The sequence below is a fragment of the Erpetoichthys calabaricus genome, chromosome 5 (genome assembly GCF_900747795.2).
Source record: "Erpetoichthys calabaricus chromosome 5, fErpCal1.3, whole genome shotgun sequence".
NCBI lineage: Eukaryota > Metazoa > Chordata > Cladistia > Polypteriformes > Polypteridae > Erpetoichthys > Erpetoichthys calabaricus.
The window spans coordinates 135316127-135328405 of NC_041398.2; the positions used below are offsets into that span (position 1 = coordinate 135316127).

At 37.8% G+C, this 12279-nt stretch overlaps 1 protein-coding gene across 7 annotated transcripts in view; it reads left to right on the forward strand.

The window, feature by feature from the left end:
- Nucleotides 1–12279, forward strand: part of pcm1 (pericentriolar material 1) — a 206423-nt gene that overhangs the window by 112962 nt on the left and 81182 nt on the right. For all 7 annotated transcript variants that reach the window (XM_051928278.1, XM_051928280.1, XM_051928282.1 and 4 more), the window contains 2 exons: nt 1024–1178; nt 9984–10189. In XM_051928278.1, the coding sequence (XP_051784238.1) occupies nt 1024–1178; nt 9984–10189 (361 nt within the window). The remainder of the gene's footprint in view (nt 1–1023; nt 1179–9983; nt 10190–12279) is intronic.

Sequence of the window (12279 nt, forward strand, 5' to 3'; positions counted from 1 at the left end):
AACAAAATCTTTGACAAGATCTCAAAATTACTGGCAGAGATAAATGCTTTGACTAATTTTATTGTATTTTTTAATTTTTTTTTGTTATTTGTCAACTGTTCTGCAAAACAAATACTTCAGAAAACTAATGTTTTCTTATCTAAAAACATAAAATAACAGGCTATGAGACCTTTGAATGAAGGTGAAAAAAGGACTGAATGCTTATTCATGCCACCTCTTGTCAGTGTTTAGTTGTTACTTAAACCAATTAAAATTGTTTATTTCCTTTCATTGGTTAATCCTGTCTGGTCTGCAATAAGTCACTTTCCCTATGGCTTGGAGTTAATCATAGACATACATATTTTACTGTGCATTATTATTATTCCTTTATAGTACTTCCACTTGACTAACTACATGCAGACAACAGTAAATTTTTCAGGAAAAATAATGGACTTTTTTTTTTTTTTTTTTTTATAACCAATTTCAGGCCCACCATGGCTACATGTTTAATCACTAGCATTACTTTTAATTACAAAGATCCTTATTTGTCAACAGAGTTTCCCTTAGGGCAGCATTCTGTCCCAGTCCGCTTCCATTACTGTGTGTTAATGCTTTCTCGTCGAAGGCCTAATTGAATAAGCAGCTGCCTGCATGACATCAAGAATTATCACCAGTCTGTCAAATTAGTCCTGTGTGATGTGGATGTTGGAGTTTTGGTCTGCATTTTTACATAAGATGAATGTTTTGACATTCAGCATTCCGTAATACATGAACATGATTGCAGTAGTAACTTGAAGTGTTTGTTTTAGTATCTTTCTAAGCATGCTGTCTGGTAGTAAGAGTGTCCCTATGTATTAAACAAGTTTAGCTTTTTTTTTTAAATGCTTTTAAACCGTGAAATGTGTTGCTTGTGTATGTGGACCTGTAGCATTTGTTGTTCTGTACTCAGTCTTCATAAGTTTTTAGGACCAATAAAATTATTTATTTAAAAAATTGACAGTTTGACTCACTCTAATTTTTATGACAATTTTTGACTCTTTGTAGAAATCCGAAGAGGAGCAGTAACTTGATGGAAATGAATTCTTTGACAAGTCATCGCATTGGCAGTAATAATAGGGATGGGAGACTAAACACTGAGTGTGAGATTAATAACAGATCTGCTGCCAACTTACACAGTTTAAATATTCCATCAGTCCTTGGTAAGTTTTATGGATTGGAAGCTTTTCAGCAGCCTTATGGACATTTTTTTGTTATCTTTAAGATAATATTCAGTATTGAGTAGTATTTATTTGATACTCTTAGCAGTAAAATGTTAACTCTTATCATTCTTAATTTAGAAAGACATAGTAGTTTAGAATTTGGCAGAAAAATGTTAGATTTCTTTTACAGTTTGACATGACAAGCACATGCTACAACATACTTAAACTAGAATGGTTTTGTGTGTGTGTATTAGTTGCTCATTTTTTGTAGTAATTAGTTTAATGTCTTGTAATTGCATTCAGTTTTTCACATTTTGCAGGTATACCATTTGCCCACTTTTCTTGGGAAATGACAGTGCACAGCAGTGTTTAGTTGCTGCCATCAAGTTGTCTGGGATTTAAGTCAGGACTTTGACCTATTCTGGGATACTATTAAAATATACTTTATAAGCCATTCAGGAGTAGAATTCATGTTGGCTATGTGACTGGTCATATCTCCTAGTTTGATTGAGCTATATACCTATTCTTTGATTGTAGCTGTATGTGTGTTTTTACTGATAATCAAGGTATTGGTGCACCTGACATTTTCAGCACCTTTTTTTTTTTTTTTTTTTTTTTTTTTTTTAATATATATCCAAGTTGACTTTTCTGCTTCTTGCTTCCTTAAAAAAATTACAAAGATTTAGATGAGAACAGGCCATTCAGACAACAAAGCTCACCAGTTCAACAGGCAGTTTGAAAAATGTTTCCTAGGGAAACACTTGTGTTAATATTGGTTTGTATACAGCGACCAACAGTATGATCTTACACAGACCTTACACTAAATTCCGTTAAAAGTTTAAGTACACACAAGTAAATACCTGTCGGTAGACTGTTCAAATTCTAATGATAAGTGGAGGCTGTCTTTTTGTTAATAGTATATGGAGAGTGGATAAATATTTTTCAAAGCTGCATTTCTGTATTTTTTTTAATAATTAAAATGATAATACAGTGGAACCTCAGGTCACGAACGTCTCGGAACACGTACAAATCGGGTTGCGACCACACACTCTGGTGACGAACAAGCCAGTTTCCCTTCCGGTTCATAAGCACCGATGATTTCCGCACGTGTTCAGTCTCTCCCTGAGCATTCGCTGTGAACTGTTTGTGCTCTGTTTCGTTTCCCTTCTGGTTCGTACGCACAGATGATTTTTACGCACGTGTTCAGTCTCTCCCTGTACAGTACAATGTTCTCAGTCAGACATGCATCGCGCAGGGGGACTTTACCTCAAAGCTGTAATCTCCTCTCCACCCAGCTTCCTGCTCACTTCCTACATGTCAGAACTCTACTCATGCAAGGTTAGTTTTCTTGGTTGTTTATGGTTAGTTTTTGTATAAATTGAGGATTTTTCGAATGTTCATTTTTTTCCTTGTGCTTAAAACTCATTGAAAAAAAGTGTTTACAGCGAGCAGTTCGTAAGGCTGTAGCGAGAACTCTTGCAATGATAGTTTTCTCTGTTCAAGGTTTTCTCAGTGTTATTCAATGTTTTTGCATTTAGTTTACTATTACACTCTGCATTCTAAAAAAAATATATTTACATACAGTTTGTACGGTCTGGAACGGATTAATTGGATTTACATACAATCCTATGGGGGAAATTACCGTTTATACTCGCGTGTCACTCGAAAAATGTATGCCTTAAAATTCATTCAACAAAACAGGGTCGATTTATCCATGGGGCAACACAATTGTCCATAGAATATGGGTAATGACATTGTACACTCAACGCTTCATCGTGTTAAGTCACCGGTCATCTGCCGTTTCCCATGGTCTTTGAAATAATTATAAGCCAGCAATACTATTGCTAATTAGCTAGTTAGGTGTAAGGTTTTTTGGGCCTTATGCAAACTTCCTTGTAGTGCAGTTACAGGATTTTAGTAATGTAATATAGTGCTTGAGTCCATATCTAAGTCTTGAGTGACATAGTAAACAATCCAATAAAGTAATTTTTTCCAGTGGGGAAACTTCACTAAGGACTCAGGTTGCAGGGGCAGCAAGGGGTTTTGCAGCTAGTCTTCTCTAGTAGGGAAAAATGTTAGGATACCAATTGCCAGATAGCAGTTGGCAAAGAGTCCATTATAGCTGGAAGTGGTGTCTTTTATAATAATGGAGGCCTTCTGGACAAAGCTTTTGTGGAAAATATATTTAAAGGAAGTGAGAGACATGCCAGTGTTTTTTCAGCTATCTTCATTTTCCAGTGCAGGGTTTTCTGTAGTGTCCAATAGAAAACTGTGAGAATGGAGGTAGGAACACTTGTACTATTTACCCATCATAGGAAGTTGTGATGGTGATGCTGCTGCCCAGCACCAAATCAATTATTCTGCATTATGGATAACGTCGACCATTAACATTTGCCTACAGAAATTTTTGTTGATGATTTTTCATATACCGTATATACTCGAGTATAAGCCGACCCGAGTATAAGCCGAGGTACCTAATTTTACCTAGAAAAACTTATTGACTCGAGTATAAGCCTAGGGTGGGAAATGCAGCAGCTACTGGTAAGTTTCAATAATCAAAATAAATACCAAAAAAATTACCGTACATTAATTGAGGCATCAATAGCTTAAATGTTTTTGAGTATTTATTTCAAAGAAAAACAGTAAACTAGCTCTGTAAGTGGAGAAGCGGGTCAACAAAAACAATATATGGTATCTCGCGCGTGTGTCTCTCTCTCTCTCTCTCTCGCTCGTGCGCTGTCTCTCTCTCTCGCTCGCTCGTGCGCTGTCTCTCGCTCGCTCGCTCTCTCGTGCGCTGTCTCTCTCTCTCTCTCTCTCGCTCGCTCTCTTGTGCGCTGTCTCTCTCTCGCTCGCTCGCTGCACAGGGAGAGACTGAACACGTGCGGAAATCATTGGCGCACACAAACTGAAAGGGAAACTGGCTTATTCATATACTGGGGGGCAGCAGGACCTGACTCAAATATAAGCCGAGGGAGACTTTTTCAGCACATTTTGGGTGCTGAAAAAATCAGTTTATATTCGAGTATATACGGTATTTACATTTTCAAATAAGAGACTTATATTGCTGAGATATTTTTTTAAGTAACCAGATGAAATGCTTGTTATCACAGTTTGATTATTAGAGGTAAGAGTGATGCTGACAGAATGTAAATTTGTCATGTAATTACATTTTTCTTAAAAAGAAAGCATGTTTTGCAAAAATTTAACAGGACATTGCCTACATTAAGACCTGCAGTAAACAGTGCCCATACAAATCGCATGCATTTATAACAGATCTCAAATTGTCTTTGGTAAGCACTTTATCCAGTACACCATGAGGAGCCTATACCAGGTGTAGCAAAATATTAGATTCCAAAGAAATGCCCACAAAGTACAAGCAATTGTGATCATTGTCTGTAAAGATGTTTGCTAAACCAGCTCCGTATTATTCAGCAAACCGAAACAATACCTACTTGAGTAAGGAGCGATTCATTTTAGAGCCTGTTGGCTAAGGGTGGAAACGATCTTAAATAGCACTTCTTAGAGTAAACGCAGGTGTTTGTCTGTTTGTAATTGTGCTTCTTTGTTTAGCCAAAACCTCATACAGGCTCCCTTAGTTGTGAGTGAAAACTGACTCCCAAGATTGAACTAGCCATTTCAATCTGCTGACATTACCAGAAAATCTAACCAAAAAAGCTAAATGGTTTGAAATGCCCATTTCCACTATCAGGGTAATAATAATAGTGGCCAAAAATTCTCCAAGGGTCACAGGGGAAGAATTACAGATGTTTGTTAGGTCTTGGGGTCAGGTGCCACCTACATGACCACAACTTGTTTGAGATGGTTGTCAGGGAAAAAAAACAAATAAATATTTACCATAGGTCTTGGTCCCATTAAAAGTTCCTGTACCATTAGACAAACTGTAAAACATGAGTTTGTTGTTTGATGACAGAAAAGACTTTTACTGGCCGGCTTGTTAATCTTTGCATCAGACTTGCTTAGAAGTCATTTAAGCATGTCAGTGAGTTGAGGAATCCTTGTTACATTCGAGTAGTGTGGACTTGTACTTCGTGATGTCCTGAAAGCTTTGCCACATGTGCTGTGTGTCTTTGCCTCTGGATTTGTTCTGAATACATGTAGTTTTCTTCTTTGATAGCTCAAAGTAGGATTGCTCTGTTTGCATGGAGTTGTCTATTTTCTAGATCTAAAGGCAGAAGATTTTTAGCAGTAACATATACAAATCTGGTGTACCATCTTGATGATAACCCTATATAATTTGACACCTGAGAAGAATAAACTCGGTTAGTTGAGGTGATGTCTTTACAGACAGAAATCCAAATAGAACCAAAGTAGGTAAGTGGTTTGCCAGTTTATAAAGGAAGGAAGTAAGGAAGGAAGATGTAGGTCCAGGAGGGCGGACACCAGCGATGTCAGTGATGGTAGGGTCATCAATCATTCAGTCTGCAGAGGAAGAAAAAGAGAGGGTCAGTGAAGAGTGCCAAACCCTGGCTCAGCGAGTAATTACAGGTAAAATCCCGTTACAACGAACTGCCTGTGACCTAAAAAATATTTCGTTGTAATGAAAATTTCGTTGTAATTAGATTGTGTATTTGTTGCTATAGTGCTTTCTTTAACTTGCGTCCAACCGTTTGCAATCATTTCAGTAGCTTCTTTCGTGTTACTTGTAAACTCCTCCTGTCTACAAGTTTTGCGACGAGAATTTTTCTCAACCTTTCTTTGCAATAATGCAATTTCAGGGTGCGAATGATGCCCAAGCCCAAATCCAATGGCTGAAGCTCTGCTGTGCAATTGGGTGGGAGGAATTCAACGCGAACATTATCTAAATGTGGAAGCATGCTGTTTATAGCACAGTTATTAATCAGAAGCCGAATCATCCTTTTCTTCTTCTTCATATTGTGAGGTTTCTGAACTCTTTTGGGATCCCCCCCACTCCCCACCCAACGGGAACGACATGCTGAAGTGTGTCCCGAAGCGCGACTGCCACGTCTGTGGAAGATTGTTTGTCCATTGCCTAGGCAGGGCAACAGCAGGCTCACAGCGGTGCAGTGAGGCGCCACAGAAGCAAATCATAAAAGATCGGGGTCGCGCTACAAGTTCCTGTCTAGCACCCTAAAACATGAGGCTTAGTCTCAGTTCTTTAGCAAAACCAGCTTTATTCAGCTTGAAACAGGAACAGCACGGTTATTTATTGTAGCGTGATCTGCCACTCTCCTATAAACAGACACAGCAGTCAGACAGGGTTGTGGCCAGGTGAGTGGCCAAGTAATCCTGTTACCTGCATTTACAATGTTCCTTGCATCACCCATCGAGATCTTTTCTGTTTGCTTCGGTGAAGAGCCTCAGCAGAGTTGTGAGCCTGCTGTTGCTCCTGCAATGGATAAACAGTCTTCCACAGACTTGGTGATCGCACTTCAGCATGCTCTTCAGCATGTTGTGCAGTTGGGGGAGGTCCCAAGAGAATTTAGAAACCTCACATTTTCTTGAATGAGAGCCTTATTAATAGAAACGTTTCTTAAACGAGCATCACTGAACCACATAAAAACTGCCTTTTCTGTGTCTTCAAATGCAGCAGTTCGCATACGTTTTCAACCCGAGATTTTTCTTCTTTTTTTGCTTGGTATTTGAAGAAAGTTGTCAGTGTCCATGGCGAAATTCCGAATTCATTGGCAACATCTTTTTTCTTTTTGCCGCAATCAAGAGCTGCACAAATTTAGTTCTTTTTTTTTTCTAATATGAACTGTTATCGTTTTTTTGTGTCTGTCATTTTTATAGGAGGGTGACAGTGAATTAAATTCCAATGGATGTTTTTCAAATGTTGATGAGCAATAAGCAAAAGATACCACTGAAAACCACCGAAAACAAAAACAGCAAAACAAATAACAGTACGAGTAAAGTTCTAAGAAAGAAAAAAAAATAAATTAGTGTTTCTGTTTGGGGATCGTTGTGCACAACTGAGCTGCGAGCACAGAACAACTGCTCTGTGGATGATTCATTCAGGCATTTCAAGGTCTTTTGGGCACTTCGTTGTAATGAAAGTATCTGCTGAATGTACTTCGTAGTAACAAGATTTCTATAGACTCGTGTCAAATGGGGAAACTGTTGGGACCATAAAAATACTTCGTTGTGATGGAAATTTTGTTGTAAAGATTTTCGTTATAACAGAATTTTACCTGTACATTACTAAAGCCCATAAGCTGTCTCTGTGTGCATTTGCATGACAATATGTATATATGTGTGGGTGTATGATTGTGTACATAGGTGTGTGCATATATATATATATATATATATATATATATATATATTATATAATATAGTTATAAAGTTAATAAGCTACCATTGAATTCATAGTTTTTACAGATGGATTTATTGGAATGCGCTTAAAAAAAGAATTTGAAATGGCAGGTTGTTATTCATTTTAGATAGATAGATACTTTATTAATCCCAATTTTAACAATGTTCATTGTCCCAGCTAATAAATGATGGTGGAATGACCAATTCATAAGGATTTACTACTTTTCTATGAAATCTCTAAAATGAATTTCAGTTGTTTTTTATATTGTTATGTGATTCCTAAGTATATGAATTGTTTTAAACTGACATGCAAGGCTATTCACAGGAAATGTATAGTTTTATTCAATTTAATCTTGCAACCTGAGAGCTTGTTATTTTAAAATAAAATATTCAGATCTTGTGAACTGAAGCTTCTGACGTGGAGTATTTTAATTCATTCACATTTTTAGCTTCCCAACCCCAAGTTATATAATGCAGTGAATAAACAACATCTCTCAACTGAAGGTTTGTACTGCATCCAAAGCTGGCGAGACTTAGAAGTTCTGTTTTTGCTGTGGTACACATTACATTGAACTTTTTGAGATTTGAATGTGATTGTGCATTTACCATCCCCAGTGGATCAACTCTATTATCAATCAGTTTACACTAGTAAAACATATTTACTGACTTATCTTTACTTGCTCTATACAGTGGGTCAAAAATGTATTTAGTCAGCCACCAATTGTGCAAGTTCTCTCACTTAAAAAGATGAGAGAGGCCTGTAATTTTCATCATAGGTACACCTCCACTATGAGAGACAAAATGAGAAAAAAAATCCAGAAAATCATATTGTCTGATTTTTGAAGAATTTATTTGCAAATTATGGTGGAAAAAAAGTATTTGGTCAATAACAAAAGTTCATCTCAATACTTTTATATACCCTTTGTTGGCAATGACAGAGGTCAAATGTTTTCTGTAAGTCTTCACAAGGTTTTCACACACTGTTGCTGGTATTTTGGCCCATTCCTCCATGCAGTCTCCTCTAGAGCAGTGATGTTTTGGGGCTGTTGACTTCCAACTCCCTCCAAAGATTTTCTATGGGGTTGAGATCTGGAGACTGGCTAGGCCACTCCAGGACCTTGAAATGCTTCTTACGAAGCCACTCCTTCGTTACCCGGGCGGTGTGTTTGGGATCATTGTCATGCTGAAAGACCCAGCCATGTTTCATCTTCAGTGCCCTTGCTGATGGAAGGAGGTTTTCACTCAAAATCTGACGATACATGGCCCCATTCATTCTTTCCTTTACATGGATCAGTCGTCCTGGTCTCTTTGCAGAAAAACAGCCCCAAAGCATGATGTTTCCACCCCCATGCTTTACAGTAGGTATGGTGTTCTTTGGATGCAACTCAGCATTCTTTCTCCTCCAGACACGATGAGTAGAGTTTTTACCAAAAAGTTATATTTTGGTTTCATCTGACCATATGACATTCTCCCAGTCCTCGTCTGGATCATCCAAATGCTCTCTAGCAAGCTTCAGACGGGCCTGCACATGTACTGGCTTAAGCAGGGGGACACGTCTGGCACTGCAAGATTTGAGTCCCTGGCGGCGTAGTGTGATACTGATGGTAGCCTTTGTTACTTTGGTCCCAGCTCTCTGCAGGTCATTCACTAGGTCCCCCCGTGTGGTTCTGGGATTTTTGCTCACCGTTCTTGTGATCATTTTGACCCCACGGGGTGTGATCTTGCGTGGAGCCCCAGATCGAGGGAGATTATCAGTTGTCTTGTATGTTTTCCATTTTCTAATAATTGCTCCCACAGTTGATTTCTTCACACCAAGCTGCTTACCTATTGCAGATTCAGTCTTCCCAGCCTGGTGCAGGTCTACAATTTTGTTTCTGGTGTCCTTTGACAGCTCTTTGGTCTTGGCCATAGTGGAGTTTGGAGTGTGACTGTTTGAGGTTCTGGACAGGTGTCTTTTATATTGATAATGAGTTCAAACAGGTGCCATTAATGCAGGTAACGAGTGGAGGACAGAGGAGCCTCTTACAGAAGAAGAAGTTATAGGTCTGTGAGAGTCAGAAATCTTGCTTGTTTGTAGGTGACCAAATACTTATTTTCCACCATAATTTGCAAATAAATTCTTTAAAAATCAGACATTGTGATTTTCTGGATTTTTTTTCTCATTTTGTCTCTCATAGTTGAACTTGCACAATTGGTGGCTGACTAAATACTTTTTTGCCCCACTGTACATGTTATATATATATGTCTAGTTTAGTATTTAATTTCATTTTCAAGCGTATTTATTGTTATAATTGTACTGTTAAGTGAGTTTAGAAAGAAATGGTTGTCATTGTACCTTAAGGTAAAGTGACAGTTGAGTTTAGTTGATCTGAAAAGCTAGTATAGGTTCTAGTAAAGACTGATTTAAAAAGTGAAACTTTAAAGTTTTGAATTCAAAAAGTTTAATTGTCTTTGGTGTTCCATCTATACTGTTGATTTAAGATTTTTTTTTTTAAATTTTAATAATGTTTTTAGAATGTCAGTATAATAGAGAAAACTCGTATAATGAAGAAGACCGAAATGAAGAGGAGCAAAATGATGATGATGAAGGAAGTGATGCGTCAGGTTCCAGTCAAAAAAGCGGTCTTGAGGCTGACCCAGAATTTGCACAAAAAATTCACCGACTCCATACTGCAAAACAGAAACTAAAACAACTACAGGAGCTTGTCGCAATGGTTCAGGTAAAAGTGAAAGGTTTTTATTGAATACCACTAACGGCACACTGCACGATAATGTGCAGTGAATACACTTGACTTGAGCATTCATAGTTTTCATACTCTATCTCTGTATGTGTGTTCAGAGGTTGATGTGCTTGCTGAGCAGGTCTTCTTTTCTCCACCGTAGTTGCCCGCTTCTTATCTTCTTTTGTTGGCATCTTTTCACGTTAAAACTGATTGAGTGTTTGTGTTGCAGTTACGTTTTCCTTAATTTTTCACTTAAGTCTTCAATCTGTCTCAAGAATGATTTAAGATATGAAGATGTAGGGAACGTGACGGCGAAGGTGGTAGGGATGAGAACGGCACCCGTACGCATGCGCCGCCCTGCTGGCCACTGCTCAGTTTATTTTACAATAAAATAAAAAGAGAAATAACCTTGGAGGTCAATCATCACCCCAAAAGCAAATAGTAGGCATCATGTAGAATATGTGTACCAAATTTCAGGTCAATAGGTCAAACAGTTTGCAAGCTACAGGTGATTTAAAATCCTGGACAGACAAACAGCCAGCCACGGTAGCGTATTGTATAAGGAGAATGTCTACACAAGAAAAGCATGAAATTTTCCTTCAGCTTCATCCAAATAGACCAAAATAAAAAGCGCTTGGAAATAACAGGTTTTAGATTGCACATCAATTTAGAAACATTTACATCTTTTAAAATAAAAACTTGGATAATTGCAATACAGTACTTATAACAGGATTCTAACTGTATATTTTCACAGTACTTATGAAGATAATCTTCACCTGTAAAAGTTTAAAAGTTTTGCTTTAATTTGTTTTTTTAAAGCCCATATGGTAATGGAGGAGTGGAATTTCTGTAGATATTCATGTGGATCTTTAATGTAATACCCTGAAGGTATGCTCTACATCTAATATGTGCCTGTCATCTGTTGAAATAATTTTCAGTTTCTTCATCATAACCAGTGTCCATGACAACTCCAAAAAAAACTCCCAGAACTTTTTTAAAATTGGTATGTGTCAGACTATTAACCTGTTTAGCATTATGCTTACCCTTGGAAAAACGAGCTAAAAGCGTTGAATTCTTTTTCAACATCAGAAATTTTTAGGTGTAACAAAAACTTGTAATACCAGAACACCAACACAATCACAGTAGGAAAGGTATGTCTAATGCCCATTACTGTACCGACACAGATTTAGTATACATGCTTTGTTCAATGTGATTTGAAACAGTCATGAATGCACATAGGCACTGTTTGAACAGATTTTTCTTTTTGTGATATTTTCTGTGTTGTTTGAGCCGGAGAAGATAGAATGGCAGTGCCTGACCTGCATGATTGACATTGCCCATTGTTTTATTGTAGCATCCCAGAGCATGGCATAGTGACTTCCACATTTCCTATAACCTGAACATTAAACAGCGCTTAGGAGGCAGACATCTTTCCTGTCCTCCACTTGATCAGTCATTTTGCCTTTTTACCACACATCTACTACACCACACTGCTTGATGCATTCACATGACCAGGGTCTCCAGGCATATCATGTTGATTTGGTCATACAGTACCATATGAAGGAAAATTCCAAGCAGTTCAGTTGAGTTTAGAAAATGTCCATCGTTATACAGTAAACTCGGTCAAGCAAATGGACCACTAGTGGCACACAGATGTCGTTAGTGACGATATATTGACTGTACTTGCCATCCCACTTGGTCCCTCAACTGGTGTAAAGTGTCAAGTTCCATATGTACCCAGAGTCTTGTTTTTCGCAAAATGTAGAACTTGATACCGAATTATGCCTGTTTGGATGAGACAAACTAGATCCACAACAGCCGTTCTATGTAACCCATGAGACTTTTGTCAATATTTTTATCACTATTGGGAGCATATACCTTCTGCATATTTTTAATGATCACCTTAAACATTCAACAGTTTGTTCAGTCCTAGTTCTGGGTGATTTGCTTCATCATAGTCATTATTATTAGTGAAACACAAGTATTTCATGACCTTCCTGAAAATGGGTGTCTGCAACAACCGATTTGTGGAACAATGCCATCTTTGTATGGTTTACCCACTATGCAGTATCAGAAGACTGAAAAAC